Source organism: Mugil cephalus, chromosome 11 (genome assembly GCF_022458985.1).
Source record: "Mugil cephalus isolate CIBA_MC_2020 chromosome 11, CIBA_Mcephalus_1.1, whole genome shotgun sequence".
NCBI lineage: Eukaryota > Metazoa > Chordata > Actinopteri > Mugiliformes > Mugilidae > Mugil > Mugil cephalus.
Genome location: NC_061780.1, coordinates 10026788 through 10046921, shown reverse-complemented (window position 1 = coordinate 10046921; position 20134 = coordinate 10026788). Strand labels below are relative to the sequence as shown.

The following is a 20134-nucleotide window of genomic DNA, read 5'->3' as shown; positions in this document are numbered from 1 at the left end:
ACACACACACATATCGGCACACATCTGTCCCCGTATATCATGCCAGGGAGAGAGAGAGAGAGATGGTGTGACAGAAAGAGAGAATGAGCGAGGGACTTGATGGAAGCAGTGGGAGAGAGAAGGAGAGAATGAGACGGGAGAGAGGAAGGGGATGTGTATGGGGATGAGAGGGGGGGAGTGTGGCGGGTTGGGGAGGGGGGGGGGTCTGGTAAATGTCAGCGGTGTGTCTCCTGGGCCTGAGAGACGAGTTAGTGACAGCAGAACAATGGCTGCTGGATCCATTCAGAAACACAGCTGCTATGAGTGCATGCCTGGATCTGTCTTCTGCTTAGCCATCAACCGGCGCTTGTAAAGGCACCGCTAAACACATACTCACACACACACTAATAGACAAAATGTATGCCCGCTACGCACCCTCCCACGCGGAGTTGTGTGCGCGGACACAGATTATAAGCCCTGGATGTTATGGGGGATCAGGAGCAATGTGAATGGCTTAGTCGGGGCTGTCAGTCAATAACCACCTTAATATGTCTCTGTCAACTTGAAGCACAACTCTTATGAATGAAACCAAAAAAGTAACTGATGAGACTAACAGAGCCACAGCCTGATATGGCTGACCTCTCATGTGCTCCGGCACTCATAAAGAAAATGTTTAATAGCCGTATAGTTCTTTATCAGGATGAACATAGGCCCCGTGGCCTATTTATAAGTCCCAACAGTAACGCCTCTATTGTTGCCTCTCATTTATAGAGTCACACAACCGAGCGTCCCACAAATCAGAAGGTCATTTCAAAACGCTCACTGACACACATTTCAGGAGTCCTTAAATGCCATTTTTAGTTACAACATTCAGGTCACATTCTTTGTGCGCCACACAAACAGGCACATTTGTCATTCCCAGTCCGGATAAAAAAAATACAGACACAGCGAGAGGATTTTTTTTTTTTTTTTTTTAGCAGTGGACATTTGTTGTAGTAGTTTTTCCAATCAGGTGACCGAGCTAGCAGTCTGTAAAGATACTGGAAATACCTTGAAAATGGCAGCAGGATTGGTTAAACTCCTTCTCTGGGTTTGTCAAAGACGACTTGTCCCCGCGTGACTCAGATCCCACATACTCCCACTCTCTGGAGCACATCATGCGTATTCATCCTCAACTGAAAATAGGCCACAACTAATTCACTATTTACCTCAGCTATGGTGAGTTTTGCAAAAACTTGTTTTTAGTGAAATCTTACTTCCCTCCATTCTTAGACGCTTTGTAAACAGTTGTGTCTTCGGGAGCATCAGCTGTTTTCAGGGACATGTCCTTACAGCCGGGTTTAGGAGCCCAGTATGAGAAAATATAAAATAAACTAGCCTTTTCCTTCAGGTCTCCATCCTCCGCCTGTCTCCTGCTGCTGTTAAAATCTCACCTCTCCTAATTATTTCTGCTCTATTGCTCTATAGGTAACGGTTTATGCTGTAGGTGTCATTTTATTCCCTCATACGGCAGCAGAAGAAAACGTGCAGTTTTGTCGTATGTATTCTCTATGAGACAGTAGCTAGATCACTTATCGACTCAACGGCAAGCTATTACCTCTGTCTCTAAGTCGCCCGCGAGCAGTCATAAAGCAGGTCTGTGATCCAGCCACAGGCCTCCCCATCCCCAGGGTTCATTTAGAAGTTGTCAGAAATCACTTTACTGACAGGGGACACTAAGCACTATCGGCGTGTTCCCGTGTCTGCAGAGCAAATGCATCTCCACCCACCCTTCCCACCTTCACACCCACAAAGACACTAAAAAGACACCCATCTCCACCCGCCCGTGTTTGTCGCGCTCGCCGGGCGCTTCTCTGTGACAGTGCGATATGAACAAAGGCGTGTCTGTCTTCGTATTATTTGCTTACACCGTTTGGTTTTGTGCTGTTTGTCTGTTGGGGTCTCCGTGTGTGCCAAAGGCTGAACGGTTCCATTGTACTGATGAAATGTTTGCTTTGGAGATTAGAAGGCGCAGATGAGACATCGATCAGCGCTCATTAAACACCTCCAACTGTGGCGACAGGAGCATGTACACAAACACGGCGGCGTACATTAATATTCACGCGCTTGGCCGTGTGCACAGGTGCAGCTGATTTCGAGATGATCTGAGCTCTGGACGCGTTTCCCTCCAGCCTCACGTACGTCGGCCCTCTCCTTCTAAATGAGTGTCTCTCAGAGCTTGTATTGACAGCTGTTTGAAATGCTTGTTGTCAGTAGACTTATCCATTAAGCTGTAACACCACTCTCTCTCTCCATATAGACATGCCGACTGGCCGGGGCCTTAAGTAGTGATTATGGTGTTGGGCAGTGGGAGCTGGGGGCTGTACTGTCATTAGTCTGGTTAATCAGAGCCTTGCTCCAGGTTAAGCTCCGCGGCCTCAAGAGACTGGCTGATGAGCTGAGAGCCGTGCCCAGCCTACAGTTTCTGGGCCCGGGCTCCAGCGGCTCCCCTGGCCCCTGCCTGCTCCAGCCAGTAATCTATAACTCTCCCCTGGAGCGATGCGTTGAGGCTCAGCCTCCTGGACAACTCTGACACACGGTGCATGGTAATGAGACACACACACACAGAAATGACACACTGTCACACACACACACACACACCTGTTCGCACACACCCACACTCGCAGAGACGCGGTGACAGCGATCATCGCTGAGTTTCTGTGAGTCCCGCTCAGTTTCCGAGCGAAGTGTTTCATGATTAATAACGCTCCAGAAGCAAGCAGGTCCTACCAGCTAGCAGTGACCTTGACTTAACGACCGATGTGATTTGACATCTAAATGCTTAACTACCTCTGTACGTGGAGCGCGGCAATAACCAGCTCAGCACAATGAGTGTATAATGACCAAAGGGACCGGTGGGTTTTCAAACAGCAACTACACACACACACACACACACATATATACTGAAACAAATTCCCATGGGGTCACAGGGGTCTCAGCTCAGCAGAGACCCTCCTGGGAGGTGTATCTGAGGCAGGTCTGCCATTGGCCAGCCTCCTGTATCCCCGCGTCCCCTGTGAGCTCATTAGCCCCAATCATAGCCACTTCCCTATGTCTCTTTTACACACTTCATCCATCGCCACCCGGCCGCACACAAATTGCACTTTCCATCAGAGTCTGATGGCTAGTGTGGGAGCGTGTGTGTGTGTGTGTGCGTGTGTGTGTGTGTGTGTGTGTGTTTAAAGGACGAGGAAGGTCGGAGAGCCCCTCGAGCCCTCGACATCTCCCAGGGGACTCTGAGACAACTAGGGGTGAGAAGTAGGTAGAGGGAGGTTAAGAAGTGTGCTTTCAGGTGATGAAGTGGACGGCCAGGTTTCAGTTCAGGGGCCCCTGTGCTGCTATCTTGCGCTTTGTGACCCAGATGGGTGGCGAGGGAGACAAAGAGGAAGGAGGGGGAGGCGGAGAGATAAAGAAAGAGGGTTTTCATTTAAAAAATGCTGCAGACACGGGAGGGACCCAAGAGGACCGCAGAATGGGATGAGACAACAAAGAGCCCCCATCATCAGTTTAGTGAATAGATCTGTCCATCTATCCCTTTTATCTCCCTCCGCTTTCTTTTTTCACCATCTCTTCCGCTCTTAATCAGCCTCTCATTGTGCCATTAGCTGAACCTGTAGTCTTAATCAGAGGCTTGGCACAGACACCATCGCTATCAGCTGCCCTTCTCACACGCGCCCAAACACTAAATAAACACATTTTAATGTGACACCAATCATGTCATCTACTCAATGAGCCCTCCTCCCCTCCCTTTTGTAGCCCACAGCCCAAACATAACACATGGGAGTCTCGGCTCGCCCGTCCATCAGTCAGCCAACACGCTGCCAGTCTAAAAATATGGGAGGGAGGGGGGCCTTATTGGTGCGTATCCCAAGGGGAGGGAGAACGATTTCAACTCAGTAACCTGAATCACCTCCTATCCCAAATCTCTGCTGCATGAATACTGTACTCTGTCTCTCTCTGTCTCTTATGCATCTCAGCGAGTGTGTATTGATAATGGCCATTAGCATATTTATGATCATTGCCAGCCTCTTATTGTTTGCTTGCTCCATTAATCTTCATCTGCTGCCTGCCGACTGACAGCTCAATCTAACAGGCCATCGCTGGGCACTGGGCGCACACGCACACACATTAAGGATGCATAGTTGTACATAAAGCGCGCTTGCATCAACAATCGAGGGGCATTGTCTCACACACAGACACGTACGCACATCCAGGCAGCCAGAGTGATTGACATTCACCCCTGTGAGTGTAATCACCGGAGGTTATCGCGCCCAGCTGCGCGGGGCTCCGCTCGGCTTCTCCTGCGCCGAGCCGAGGCGTCGCACCCGCGGCCCGAGAGTTGCTTCTGGGCCATAGGCGGGCGATGGTGCCCTTTGATCAGGGTGCACCAAGCCGGCGTCTCTCTGCACATCTGCCTGAGCGCACACCTCACACACACACACCGATGTGTATCCCAGCCCTCCACCAGCCATTAAGTCGTCGTTAAAGACCCCTTCCTGTTGTCGCCCTTGAGCTAGTTCACGCCAAAACTACACCAAACTGACCCCTGAGGCGTTACAAGAAAAAAACAAAAAAAAATGCTCCATCTGTGTGAAAATTTGAAAATTGTAGCAGGTAAGCGTGCAGCTGAGGTACACAAACGGAGGCTGGTGTGTGTGTGTTCCTGTGGTGATGACAGCATATGTCTGTGTGCGTGCTCGTGTAATGTGCTCTCAAATGTTAATGTGTTTGTTTAAAGCCAGGATGACTGACTCACAGCTGATTAATGGGTGAACGAGTGCTGGAAGCGAGCCAAGTTCAATAGGAGGTCTCTTCTCCTGTTGCCTCTTCCTTTCTCTGCCCTCCCCTCTTCTCACTCTCTGCTCCTCCTCCTCCTCCTCCTCCTCCTCCAGGATCACTCTGCTGCTCCAGGAAGAGCAACCTAGGAGCCAGGATATCTCCGTGTGTGTCTGTGCTCAGACAGTTATCCCAGACGTAAATTCAACATTGAAGATGAGATAAAGCAGATGAGGCCAGATGTGCCTGATCGACCACTCCAATTACTGATGAGCAATATTGAGCATGTTGACTTGTCTTACAGGAATAGTTTAGCACTTTGGGAGATTAGATTATTTGCTTTATTTTTGAGTAAAAACAGATCCATTCCACTTTCATATTTGTGAGTTAATTATGAAGCTGTAGACTAGATTGGGCCGATAATCAGACCACTTCAGGTGCCATTTCACTTCAGTCCTTCAGATTACTTTTGGAGGTTTTGTTTTGTCCTGAAGAAGCACAGTTTGTAAAACTGCATTGATCTCATATGTTCTGCTCTCAACTTTTCTAAGCATACGCCGATCAGGTATAACATCATGTCTCCCTTGTGCCTGCCAAACAGTTGAGACTCATCAGAGAATTGACATGGCCCTTCTCAGGGCGTCCTGTGGCGCCTGGCAACAACAAAACATTGTTGGGGCATTTGGTTCCTATGGGTTGAGGGGAGGGGTCTCTGTGGATCCTCCCACAGATTCTTGATCAGTTTGGAAACTAGTGAATTTGGAGGCCAGGTCAACGCCTTGGGCTGTTCATCATGATTTTTAAGTTAGTCCTAAACCATTTGCGTGTGTGTGTGTGTGTCAGGCTGTATCTTGCTTGTCATTGCTATGGGGTGAGGTTGCCTGGTCTGGACTAGGTGGGTGGTACATGTCGAACATGCGGTTCACATCGAAAATGGTGGGTCAGACTTGGGTCGACCCACCTTTGGTGTGCTTTCACCAAGATGCTCAATGTTATTTACTTCCTCCTGTCAGTGTTTATAATGTTATGGCTGATCGGTGTATAGCAGCAACGACACCCATTCTTATGTAGCGTTTATACAGCATCAACAGAACTAGAGCTTGGACCGAGCTGGTTTAACATAAAGACTAGACACTAGAAACAACTCACGGGTTGGATGGTGTTATCATTAACAGTAATGTTTAAACGGTCATGATTTTAGCAACCGTCACATGATGCAATATTTCTTGCGTCTTTGCAGCGTCTCACCTGGTTGCCTGGCAACCTCATCAAGACCCCATGAAGCCACAGATCCCCGCTGTTATTTGCCAACTTAAAATAGTTTCCCCCCTCCAGTGTCCATTTTACCTTCTTAAGTTGTAAAGGAGATAATAGCTCCTTAAACTATTTACCGAGTATTTTCTTTTATAGGCAAAAGTTTATAGCTGGTGAGGAGTGTAGACGATATGTAAGTGGTTTGGCCTATGCCACTGCAGAAATTATCTTCATTAGTAAACAGCAGGGAGGGTTTGCAGGATTAATTGTAAAGTAGATTTATTAGCTATACCGTTACTTTGAGCTGTGGGAGTATACAAACATTCCTGATGTGTTAAAGCGTCAAACTGTGCAATAATAACTGTTGTAACTTCACAGGAAACTGCCTGTTTTAGAGATGACATGTAGAGCGGTAACACACCGGTTTGACGACATCGCCTCTGTCCAAATGAAACTTCATCACCCAAGCAGCCAACTGCTCCGTGGAAACTCTGGTAACTATTCAGTCTCCTCGTTAAATTATATATTCTCTCCTTTTTTCTTTCCTTTTTTTTTTTTTTTTTAAATCCCGTTATGTTGTTTCTTATCCAAGTGAACACCATCAATGCTGGTTCTCTCATAACTTTCATTTGAAAGAAGACTCCTAACGTTTTTACTGTTCAACCTACCGTGAATTAGACGATGCTTGATGTCGGAAATCTATGGACTCATTTGTCTTTAAGTTATAAGATGTTCCAAACCACGGTATACAGGATAAGTCATAATGCCTTTCCTGGGCCATAAAGCTATTTTTATTGAGCCTATCTATAATTTTCCACTGGCCGAGATTTTAGATGATTTTATTGTGATCTCCCGCAGAGAGAAGAGTTTTATGGAGCTTTAGTAAATCACTCCTTTCGTCTGTGATATCAGCTTCTATAAGACTGTCTGCCAGTGTTAAGAGTTGCACTGTGTTAACATTTATGATGTGTAAGCCAATATATTTGAGTAGTTTATGGGAGCAGTAAAGTGTGAAATAAATAATTTGCTAACATGTACCATGTAAAACAGCTCTTAAAGATGAGCTGTGAATACAAATGCAGGTTTTCTATTGTTTAAGCGAATTATATCATCCGAGGCGAGGAGAGCTCTTTCTCCTCGCTGTAGCCACCTCACAGTAAAACGTCTGCGTCGGGTGCAAAATGCAACAATATTTGGAGCGAGGGGGAAGATGACACCAAAGCGAACTTCATGCTTGACAGAAAACTGAGGGATAAATCACGTCTTGGTTCTGCTATGAGTCTCTCAGCACAGACGCTTTAGTATAACATGATTCAATGTGTTTTCTTTCATGATATTGACACTGGACCTGTTTTCACTGCTGTAGCAGCAGGTTTGGACTGGAATGGAACAGCACATCTCACCTTTTGGTTTGTCATCTATTATACACACACGATGCAATTTCTTACTGGGTCATATCTCAGTAAAAGAACAGATGTGCACTTCTGCTGCGCACAGTCAATCTACACTTACCGGCCACTTTATTAGGTACACCTTGCTAGTAAAAGGAACTGCCAATTCTTCATGGCACATTTTCAACAAGGTGTTGGAAACATTCCTCAGAGGTTTTGGTCCATATTGACATGATAGCATCACACAGTTGCTGCAGGTTTGTCGGCTTCACATCTATGATGAGAATCTTCCGTTCCACCACATCCCAAAGGAGCTCTATTGGATTGAGATCTGGTGACTGTGGAGGCCATTGGAGTACAGTGAACTCATTGTCATGTTTGAGATGATATGAGCTTTGTGACATGGTGCATTATCCTGCTAGAAGTAGCCGTCAGAAGATGATACACTGTGGTCATTAAGGTCAGCAACAATACTCAGGTAGGCTGTGGCATTTAAACCATGCTCCGTTTGTACTAAAGTGTGCAAAGAAAATATCCCCCACATCATTACACCACCACCACCGCAACTGAAATCGAGACTCGTCAGACCAGGCAATATTTTTCCAGTCTTCTATTGTCCAATTTTGTTGTGCCAGTGTGAATTGTCGTCTCAGTTTCTTGTTCTTAGCTGACAGGAGTGGCACATGGTGTGGTCTTCTGCTGCTGTAGCCCATCTTCTTCAAGGTTCAACGTGTTGTGCGTTCAGAGATGTTATTCTACATTCCTTGGTTGTAACCAGTGGTTATTTGAGTTACTGTTGTCTTTCTATCATCTCCAACCAGTCTGCCCATTCTCCTCTGACCTCTCACATCAACAAGGCAGGTTCGTTTATACAACTGCTGCTCACTGGATAATTTCTCTTCTTCAAACCATTCTCTGTAAACCCTAGAGATGGTTGTGTGTAAAAATCCCAGTAGATCATCAGTCTTTGAAATACTCAGACCAGCCCGTCTGTCACCAACAACCACACCACGTTCAAAGTCACTTAAATCCTCTTTCTTCCCCATTCTGATTTCATGTTTGAACTTCAGCAAGTTGTCTTGATCACCTCTACATGACTAAATGCATTGAAATGCAGCCATTTGGTTCACTGATGAGCTATTTGTGTTAACAAGCAATTGAACAGATGTACCTTATAAAGTCTATAGCTCAGTTAGCTTAGCGTCTCTGTTCCTCTATCAACTATGGAACGATAAATATTATATGTATTATATTAAATATAGAAATAACAAACTGAGAAAGTGTGATTGTATTGTTGTTACCTTATTTTATTTTTTATTTTTTCTAAATCTTTTCTGTGCTTTGTAAAGATCAACTAACTTTTTATTTCTTACTCTTTCTCCCTGGCTTATGTGATAAGATTTTTCAGAGGAATGATTTCATTCATGAAACTCCTTTTAGCAAACCTACCTCCTTACAGCGCTCTAAACACCATCCTGCATTTGCATCGCATTTACACCTCAAGCACGTTTCGCTGTTTTCAGGGCAATGGGTGCGTGACCTGGTTAGCATACAGGAGGAAGGGTTCAGGTAGATGTATTAACACTAACGCTCTCATCATCAGCCTGATTTATCCCATGATTAACTCCAAATCACACGGCGTGATTAAAAGTCTGAGTAAAAATATTCCATATATATTTAATATTCCACTAACAAGGAAACCAGCTCCCAAACTGCCAACAAAATAGATATACACCCGCAGCGCGCGCGCACACTCGCACATACATCTCTCCCATCCTCGCCTGAAAACACACACCTAAACATTTCCACGGCTATCTCCCCCGCACCCCGGTGCTGGCTAGGTGGAATTAGAAAACCAACCCCGCGGTCTCATTAATTAATTAAACACCATGTGCCAGTGGCACCTGGGTACCGGTTATCACTGCCACTCAGACACACCGTGATCTCAATAACCAGCCCACCACAGGGCAGAGGGGGGGAGGGGGAGCGAAAGCGGGGGAGGCGAGGATGGAGGCGAGAGAAGGGACGACGATTCTTCTTTCACAACTTTGAGGTAAAGATGGTTTCCTCAAAAAGCAACGAAACCGGCAGAAAAGACAGTAAAGAGACCCCTCTTTCCCGTGTAAGGCGGCAATGTGGGACATATTTACACTTGAGTGTTTACTGCTGTGTGTTTGTGCTTGTGCGTCCTTTCCTCCCTTGCAGGCTCCGCGGGAGCTCTTTATCATGTGGCCTAGCAGGGCTTCTAAATCACTGGAGCAACTCCCTCCTCATCATCTGCTCTTAATACCTCAGCACAGCGTGGAAACACTGCAGAAATACACACACACATGCACGCGGCATTTTACATCTTTAAAACTGTGGTTTGTTGAGTTCATTTCTGTGATTTCTTCGTCTTAATGCGTGCAGTTATTAAAGGAATGCATAAAGAGTGTTTTTTATTCAACAGTATTTATGTTATGTTGTGTTAGTTGTAAACAACAGGACTGTGGATGCGATAACGTCATAAAGGAAACAACCCATTTGATCGTTTTCTTCTAAATCATGATGTTAGAGTTCTGTCACTTATGCTGCATTCTTAGAAAATATCTCATGCCAATTCTTATTGCTGTTTTACGTTTTTATTTAGCGGTCCGCTGAGGTTTGCTTCTTTGTTTTAATACGATTTCACACACACACACCAGACTGCTAATCGCAAAAGTATTTAATTAATAGCGTTTAATTTATTTGACTGATTGTCAGCCAGTGACAGATTCAACAACAAATTAAAAAGGTGTAAAACTGCAATTACTTGAAGAAGCCGATCCCAAATATCAAATTAGAATATATATTTTTACTGGCAAATATCAAACAAGTCGGGCTCACATACATAAATTGACTTGAGGGGCACCTCTGCGATATTCCACATATCTATTTTAAATTAAATCATGGCCAACGGCACTAATTGGACCTATAGGGACAAATAATTTGTACTTCTGAAAAGTAAGTGGCAATGCTGTGGGATCCTCTGCTTCTGAAATTGACTCTGAAGAAATGTCTGAATCGATGCGAGATGTGGGAAACGGAAGACTCGGCGCAGGTGGACCACGCACGAGATGAACAAACTGAAAGAAACCACGGGAAAATGTTTTCTGATTGTGGAATGTGGTGGAGATTTTAATGTGGTCTGAACCGGATGAAACAATCGATCACATCTTACATTACAAGGCTATTGTGAACTCCTGAAGGTGCTTCAATTATTACGTAACCTGATTACGGTGTCTTGGAGTGTAAAAAGTTGGGACTTTTTGGGGGGAAACTGAAGCAGGAATTTCTCCCAGACGACCTGGTGACAGGTGAGCGTTACTTGATAAATGTCCCCATCAATGTCAGTGTGTAAGTTTGGGTTTGTTGACTGTGTTTGTTAATAATAGTGTGGTTTAAAGTCCAGAAAGAGCTGTTTTGTATGAAATAGAATATTATTCTCATTTAAGTCCAATTAAATTAATGTTCTCATTGATGTTTTCCTACATCTTTTAAATGCAGCTCTCAGATTGTTACAGGTAGGTGAGAAACCTGAGATGTGACACGTATTCTCTGCTGTGCACTCCCAATTTATTTGTTTTGATTTTCCCTTTCTAGATGAAAGCATGACACAGACATCATGCCGCAGCAGCTTCATTCAGCTGATGACTCCGAAGTCAAACAGCAGCGCATTACAGAGATCAAACAAAAAGGAAGAAAAAAAAAACACGGCCTGGCTCCGTCTCCACAGGAGACGATGAGGCATCACTGTGAGACATTCCTGCAGCAGGAGCTCAGATATGACCTGGTGAACTTCAACATTTTGCCACATGTTGTTTGACCAGTGTGTGCAACCACGTGGATGAGAAGAGCGATAGCTTATTGCAGAGCTGCCACAATTAGTTGATCAGTGGAAAGACAATTAATCAGATGTTTATTAATTTATTACTTTTATTTTAGTGTGTGCACTGATGAGTTATTTTATTATGTTGTGCTATGTTAGCTCCTGTCAGCTAACCAAGAAAGGAATATTCAAATTAGCTGAAAACAATCTTTAGTTTTACCCTATTTCTTTATTCTGATCTATTCTTTTTCAGATTCCCTCTAAGAGGAAGAATGAGGCCCATACAGATACAACCGACACTCACGCTGCCTTTGAAAATGAGAAGAATGAAACTTAACCTTTGCTTATTGCTTTGTGCAGGAAAGTTTCATTGAACAACTTATGGCACAATCTGATGTCTGTTTCAGCATTAACAATGTTCAGCCGCAAAATCCTTAGCCAACTCTATTAAAGGCCAAAAAACTTACCGACAAAGAAAGCTCCATAAGACTTGGGGAACTATGTGTTTACTTGTTTATTAAAACTTCAGGAATGTCAATAGGAGCATTTCTATACAGTAGGAAGGCTGAGGAGGCCAGCGCGCAGACACAATGACCTTCTGCTATTCTCCTCGTTGATAATGACCCAGACACAGACACACTGCCCATCAGCCAGACCTCTAATAAAGCCAAACACTCTCTATCATCTACTAATAACCTCCACACAGCAGCTGGAGTCATATACAGGCCAGCGTCCTCTGAATGTGAAGAGGGGAACAAAGCTCTGGGTGGACAGGAAGTAGTGGAAAGCATCCCGTTTATTGATCCGAGACTGTGCACTGCCTGATGGCGCACGGTGATAACTACATTCTTCTTCTCTCTCCCCAAAAACACACAAAGACAAAGACTACTGTAGACGAGCAAGAAATCACACACACACACGCAAACAATGTGCAAAACATTTCCAACAATCAATCCTGCTGGTAGACTCGTTCGTTAGGCTGTTGGTTGTCGCGCTGCTGCATGTGCACAATTACACGTACACGCACACACTTGCAGGGGTGTTATTTTTTCAGAGATAGGATAGGTAAACTCGTTACTCTTTTCTTAATTGGTACAGAGATTCCATCCCTTATTCCCTCTCAGCAACCCCTCCAGGGGAATGCTGATTAATTGTCCTCTAAGTCCTCATAATACCCTCCTCACACACAAACACACACATACATCCTCTGTTAGCAGACGTACACTTCAACCCCCTCTGGTCGCGGCCATTTAGTCACTTCCAGAGTTCAGCAGAGGATCCTTTTTTCACATTCCCACAAGGTTTTCTCTCGACTCTCCTCCAGCCTGCACATCACTTGCTCAGCCTCAAAATGTACCCGTGCAGCTGGTCTGAGAAGGCCTGAAGAGAGAACTTATCTTGCACCCTCTTCCTCCCAGCTTGTCCCATGTCCCTGCGGAGGTGTGGCTCCCTGACGAGCCTCTCCATGGCCTTGGAGAAGGCCTCGGCCGTGGGCTCGCACAGGAAGCCCGTCTCCCCGTCTGCCAGGCTCTCCAGGGGACCCCCGGAGTTCACGGCGATAACAGGGCAGCAGCAGTACATGGCCTCGACGGGAACTATCCCGAAATGCTCCCTGCTGGGGGTGTAGAGCACCGCGGTGCTGCCCCGCAGCAGCGCCACCTTCAGCGAGTCGGAGGGGGAGCGCAGAAACGTCACGCAGTTTTCCAAATGGAGCCGCGCTGCCAGCTCTTTCAGTTCATTGTAATGCTGAACGTTCTCGGCGACGCGGTCGTCGTAGCCCCCCGCTACCACAAGGTGAATACCGGCTCTCTGGCCTGGGGGGAGGCCGCCCCGCAAGGCCGCAAGACCCTCGAGAGCAAGGCCCAGATTCTTCTTTCTCTCGTATCGGTTCAGAGAGAGAAACAGGCAGGAGGTGCCCTCGGGGAGGAGGCCTTCCAGGCCTTCGGCTTCGGTGGATGGCTGGTCGAATGTGCACGTGTTGAGGGAGGGGTAGAGGACATCGGTCTGGACGCTGCTTAGACTATGAAAGGTCTCCCTGAAGACGCCTGCGGTGAACTGGCTGTTTACCAGAATCTAAGAGGAAGTACAGAGAGATTAGTTCATGGGGATCTCATATATATATATATATATATATATATTATATATATATATATAATATATATATATATATATATATATATATATATATATATATATATATATATCACAGACGCTTTAATTCCCTATAAGGCACAGAGCAGCCAGAGGTCTTTGATTATTCTGAAGTCTGGACCAAAATCAAAATGTCATTACATTTCTATCAGGGCCCTGAGCTTCTGCAGCAGAATGGCTGTGAAGCTCAGGCTGTATAATATTTTACATAATCAGTATGCTTTATTCAAAATAATACATTCAGTCAAAATAACACAACTTGTACGTCAATAGTTTTAGTAGTTATCAAAACGGGGAACAGACCCTTCACATCTTTAAACTACACAGATCAAATACTGTAACGTCTATAAGTGCTTTATTTCAATTTGACAGCTATTTCAGCGCTGTTAATATCCCGTTGGTATGAACTGCAGGAACATGTCTATCTTCACCCCACATGACTGAGGCGGCGTAGGTGTCTTTGTTATATTTCCCATTAATTTAAAAATACATTAGTATGCAAGTAGTTCTGCATGTGAACTTGAACACTTTATATGGTGAGCTTCAAAAAAAAAAACGTGTTGATGTTTACTCTGCATTAAAATAAACACTTTCTTTTGCATGTGAGATCACAGCAGCTAATCTACGTGAGCTTGTTTTACTAGAATATTCATGTTGTGTTTGTTTTTCACTTTAACATGATTGCATGTGGTCTAATCTTTATAAAGTATCTATTCAGCCTATAAAACGGCCCAGTCTTTCTCAGCAGGTTTTGTACTTGTAGGTTACCGCTCTTGTTTCTGCATCTTCGTGAATGTTTGCGTCTCTGCCTTTCACCCTATGAATTGACAAAAAATATTGTTCCTTGCCAAGGAGCTACTCGCAATTTAACACAAAAGAACAAAATCATATTATCCATTTAGTGTAATCCATTATCATATTTTGCGGATTTCCTACATAAATGCCCAGGTGTAGCCCTCAGGTCTCCCTCAGAATCAGCCTAAATTCCTCAGGCAAGATCCTCTGGTCAAACCTTTACAAGAGGCCAGAAAGAATTTAGAAAGTGCTTCACCTAAGTATCTTAAAGGCATTTGTAATAAAGGTGCAAAAAAAGGTTGTTTACAAACTGTATGCATATTCATATTTTAAATGTGTTTTTTTCCGTTGCGTCACTGCCTGCTTAATATTCTTTAACTTTTTTTTTTTTTTTAAATCTAAAGAAAATAAAACCACATAATCTGGATCAGACCATGTCACTGAGCCTTTACACACCATATCAGCCATGCCAGTGGTGCGTTCCTCCAGCCAGTCGATGGGAGCGCGGTACAGCCTCTTCAGTGTCGACCTCCTCTGGGTCAGCAGCTGATCTGGGAAGTGACAATAGAACAGAACCTTCTTCCTGTGACGGGACAGTCGCAGCACGGGGATACACGCCGACACCTGGGGTCAAATGACACGCAGATATTTACAGGACACCCTCCCCTAAATACGTTTTTAACGTGTTTCTGTGATGATTTGAACAACATGTTTTCTGTGTAATTACGCACATGGACCGCATAGAGAAAGACGGTACTTTCAAAAGTGAAGAAAACAAATGAAAGAAGTTCTTATTAAACTGACAGGGAGACACAATTCACCTGGTCACAGAAGATGACGTCATACTCCACCCCGCTGAAGAAGACCAGGTAGAGGGCCACGTAGATCATCCTCAGGTAGGCACACAGGGCGTGCAGGTAGCCAAACACACTGGTGGGCAGCCAGTCCCCCACACATACCTGGCAGAAGGATTAATAATGACAATCTTCTCGTATGTGTGTGTATAATTTATGCTTTAGCTTTTAAGTAATACGATGGTTCACGCACCACAGGCAGGTCTGGGTCCAGGGTCTCGGAGAAGCAGTGCGTTTCGTCGTAATGGGCCGTCCAGATCTGCACGGAACATCCTTGAGACTTCAGAGCAACAGCGGCATCGACCACCAGCCGCTCCGCTCCCCCAATACCGAGGTCTGGATGGAGAAACACCACCCGCGCCATCCTGCACACGAGAACACATACAGTTACAGTTTAATACACTTTTGGTCAAACTGTTGGGGACAGACAGCAAGTAAAAGGTGCATGGCTCTATATGCAGCAGTATTTTCTCTGGTATTCAAAGAATCTAAAACTCACTGATGAGGAAAACAGCAAATAGTTCTTTCCTTCTGTCTAGCAGAAGAAACTGGACATTCATGTATCTGGGGCCATGAGAGAAACGTTTCAAAGATGCACTGTTGACAAACTTGAAGAATTTACCCTTGTGGGTTTATAATTTAATTCTAAATTTCTGTGACTGAACATACCTACACCTACTGCAACCCACGCTGCCTGAAACAACCCAACATCTCCAAGTACTACGCAATCTAATACAAGGATAATCTGTATATAGCAAACTACACGTTTGATTTAGATAGCTGTCTGCGAGCTTGAGTTGTTTATGATAATTAATGCGAGCCTATGAGGACAATAAAATTATGAACCGTTTTTGACAGCTAAATTTGGGCACCGTTGCGTCTCCAACTTATCACCACAAACACATCTACAATTTAACAGTAATATAGCAATGTTTACCTTTAGCTCTTTTCACTATTCTGTCCAAGTTCGGAAACCTGTGCTCCTCCAGCTGAATGTAGCATAGAATAACTGTCAAGAAACTCTGTCGCTTTGATGCCATTTTGGATCGAGTCACCCGCTGCGGTCTATCTAATCTAGCTTTGTGCTTGAACCACAATGGCGACAGTTTCCTCCGATGTGAGAGACACGCTTCCTGTGAGACACGTCTCCTTCGGATTCAGGGCGGTTCAATTATTTGCCTTTGCACTATTGTACACATCTATACATACATCAACTACATAAAAAAATAAATATCAACTTAAGAAAATCAAATGTATTAATCTAACCAAAATATAAGCCCCTTAAACGAGTTTTCAGGCAATATTTTTGGCATTGAATGCGAGCAGCCGGTCAGGCTTCTACCCGGTCACCTTCGCAGGTCTTTCGTTTCGCAGTCGTGTCCTTTTTAGACAGGCGTCAGCTTTGGTGGCTCCTCTTCTCAAGTTTTGACCAGTTCCACACATCGGCTGCCTGCTGTTCTTCAGACGTGGACATCAGCTTGAAGAGGAACTTGAGGTTTCATCTCGCATCGGTTTAATTACGACAAAATGGTAAGATTCTCAGCTCCGTCTGAAGCTGTTGCCACTGGTGCCTTTATCCGGCTCCACATCATTCATTTAGACCAGAGCAACCGTTTTGCTATGTGTTAGCTAGCTTGCTAACATTAGCCCATCATCTGTGGACGTGGCTATTTTACTTCAACTTCTGCGGTCCAGAAATACATAGTTTAAGATTACCCAGTACAGAATTATTTACATGCGTATGTATAGGATCATATTTGGTGGAGAGTAACTGCTTGATGTTAAAAACAACACTCTAAGCACTTAGGAAAGGCCTTTACCATCAGCATCTGACACAGACACACACAGAACTGATGTGTCTGCAATATGTACTGATTTGTAGGACAGTATCATATAATACACATAACTAAGCAAACTACTGTTAAACCTTCCTATCTGAGCGTTGCTAGAATCTTAGAAGTTTTAATCTCAGTGTGTGTGTGTGTGTGTGTGTGTGTGTGACAGAGATGAGGCTAAGAAACATGATGTAAATGAGTCAAATCTTGTTCACATGTTTCAAATATGTTTTTTTTTTTTTTTTATTTTCAGCCTGGACCAGCAGCAAGTGCAACCAATGTTGGGGCGTCGAGCCGTTCCCCCAGTAAGACGGTGGCTCCCCGCACAGCAGGCTCCACAGTCCGACAGAGGTACTCACACATCCCTAACCTGACGCTAAACCTTTACTTCTATAAACTCCACTCATTCACGCAGACAGATAAAGTGGGTACACGTTTGTGGCTATGACACACATTCATTCATTATCAGTAACCAATCCTGTAGAGGGTCGTGTAGGGGGCTAGAGCCCCCCCAGCGAGGGGCAGGGTTACACTCTGGACAGGTCACCGGGCTATAACAGGGCTTACACATGAAGACGAAGAGCATTCACTGTCATCTCCATTTAGGATCTACAACACATGCAGATGACAAATAAAAGACCATAAAGGGTCACTAGAGGAGTCATCATATGATGTGGCATTCACAGTCAGTACACGCTGATCCCGGTCGGCACCTATGTGAGATTTAACACTGGTTTGTTAAACGCTTTTGTCCATCATCATCAAAACATCAAATGAAGAAATATCTTTTCTAAGAATAATAAATGTGATGTCCCACCAGCCTACTAAAACGTGCTTTGCTATCCATCAGTTTGTCAATATAAAGCCCTTCATCCTAGCTATTATTTCCCATAATACCCTCATGACCTCAGTATTGACTGTGCCTGCTCAGGTCAGCGTACTGTAAAGAGTGACTTCCAGACAGCCCTCCTTTGTATTTTATCTATTTATTTATTTTTGTGGGCCATCCTTTGATCATGGCTGATAGATGTTGTACTGTGGACTTAATCAGTGTGTAATCACGGGCTCATCGTTTCCTCTCTCTCTCATTATTACCCATTACTACCACACTCTTCATTACCTCATTAACCTCTGTTTAATCTCGTTGCATGAGAGTAGCAGCCATGAATCAATCTGCTCTTGCCTCAGCTACTGTCGTTGGAATTACATATCAGAAGATCATGCGTTAGAGCCAAACTGTGATGGTCTCAGATTTCACGGTCACTGGTCAATTTCAGAGTCGGCTTGAATTTGTTAGGTTGACAACCTCCGTTATAACACAATTGGTTACTCGTTTTGTAACATGTTATTATAACAATTTGTTTATGTGTCAGACAGAGGATTTTTGATGATATTTTATTTTTATTTTAACGGTATGTTTTACCTGTGTGCTCCACAGAAAAGCCACCAGCAGCGGTACACGCAGCAGCGGCCGGACTACGAGCTCGGCGGGTACAGGCGGCATGTGGCGCTTCTACACTGAAGACTCGCCAGGTCTCAAAGTGTAAGTACACTGTACCCTGTACGAAGTATTTCAACCCAAACAAGTCATTCTTTGACCTTTTAATTCATACTAATCTTCAGGATGCCCAACACTTGGTACATCTAATGGTAGGAAATTAGGCGGACGTGACTGTGTGGCCAAAGTAATAATTTATGTGCGTGTCCGTTTATCCCCACATAATTATATGTTCTAGGAAAGTCCACGTTTAGAAGAGTCTTTGCCTCCAACTTGTATTCTGCTGCATCCACGGCTCTAATATGAGAGAAGGCACCGTGTCTCCTGGCCATAGCCGGTCATAGTTGATCAATGGTGCTGTGGTGGTTATTGAGTGCATCTCTCCAGCAGTCGAAGGAGAGCAGACTCACCGTACAGTGCTGTATATCGAGTGTGTGTTTGTTCCTGTGTTAGACACCAGCCTCAAAGCTTCATTAAAGGATCCACTCTGAAAGGTCAACTCAATTACAGCTTTCTGACAGAGGGGGAGGGGGGTGTAGCAGAGGAGATGGTTGGCATGGCGATGCTTCTACTTAGCAATGCACTCCTCCACCCCAACCCCCCCAACCCTCCCCCCACTCAGAGCCTCCTTCAGAGATGAGAGCCCCTCCTTGTTTCTCATCGATAAAAGCAGGCTCTACCTCTTTTTGGGGTTACAGCGATTTTTGTGTGTGTTTGTGTGTTAATCGCTGTGTCATTGTTCCGACAGTGGGCCGGTGCCAGTGCTGGTGATGAGTCTGCTGTTCATCGCCTCCGTCTTCATGCTTCACATCTGGGGGAAGTACACCCGCTCTTAAACCCGGTGACCTGTGACCCCGCGCCTCGGCTTCTTAACTCTTTGGACCTGGACCAAACAGCAGATGAACAACAAGCAGTTCCCCTCTATCACTACTACACACCAATTGGATTTTTGTGTCTATATCCGTACACGACTTTGGCAACCGCCTCGTTGCTTCCTCCCATCACTCCGCGTTTTACGTGCGATGGGGCTGAAAGGGGGGAAGAAGCCGCGCAGACCCACCTAAGCTGTGCTTTCTGTGCGTCGCCCTCCCTCCAAGTGGCAGCGTGTCTCTCTCTTCAGCTGCCTTCAGGACGTTGTTGTTTTCAGGCCCCCAGCATACATTTCTCCTTGTAGCCTGAATTAATTTTTTTTGTTAACAGCATTTGTACAAAATATGATTGTAATATTGTACAATAAAAAGTGGAAAAAAAAAAAATGACATGTGACTCTGTACATTTTCCCAAAACACCTTTATGAACATTTTTACACAAATAAAGTCAGGACTAATACACCAACTTTAAATAGAAATAATTAACTTAATTCTTAAAGCTACCTGTATTTTATTTTTCTTGGGATCTTGCCTATAAATTTACATCTATACTCATCCCTTATTACACCAATTATATCTATGGCTCTGCATGAGCAGATGTGCCCTGACACGCTTTATGCCACCTGTATCAGATTGAAGGATTGAATAGATGAAAGTTTTCAGAGTGCATACCTCTGCAGAGGATTAGAGGCATCAATCTTCAACATAGACGGCCCAAGGGTTCGTTCTCACCGCTTTCTCAAGCTTTCGTCTTCCTCTTTCTGTAATTGCAGGCTGAAGTACCAGTTCTCCGTAAAGTCAGAGAAGTTATCTTTCTATCATTTTCCCTCCTGACTGTCCCTTTTG

At 44.6% G+C, this 20134-nt stretch overlaps 2 protein-coding genes across 2 annotated transcripts; one reads left to right on the top strand and one right to left on the bottom strand.

Moving 5' to 3' along the window:
• Positions 1-11785: 11785 nt before the first annotated feature.
• alg2 (ALG2 alpha-1,3/1,6-mannosyltransferase) lies at positions 11786-16161 on the bottom strand. Its single transcript, XM_047599844.1, has 5 exons — positions 16024-16161; positions 15280-15451; positions 15054-15191; positions 14689-14856; positions 11786-13359 (listed from the first exon to the last, which is right to left on the bottom strand). The coding sequence occupies exons 2-5, from the start codon at positions 15448-15450 to the stop codon at positions 12619-12621; spliced, it is 1218 nt and encodes a 405-aa protein (XP_047455800.1). The 5' UTR covers position 15451; positions 16024-16161; the 3' UTR covers positions 11786-12618.
• Positions 16162-16465: 304 nt separating this feature from the next.
• sec61b (SEC61 translocon subunit beta) lies at positions 16466-19662 on the top strand. Its single transcript, XM_047598689.1, has 4 exons — positions 16466-16616; positions 17175-17272; positions 18360-18464; positions 19168-19662. Exons 1-4 carry the CDS (start codon positions 16614-16616, stop codon positions 19253-19255), a joined length of 294 nt encoding a protein of 97 aa, XP_047454645.1. The 5' UTR covers positions 16466-16613; the 3' UTR covers positions 19256-19662.
• The last annotated feature ends 472 nt before the right edge of the window (positions 19663-20134 follow it).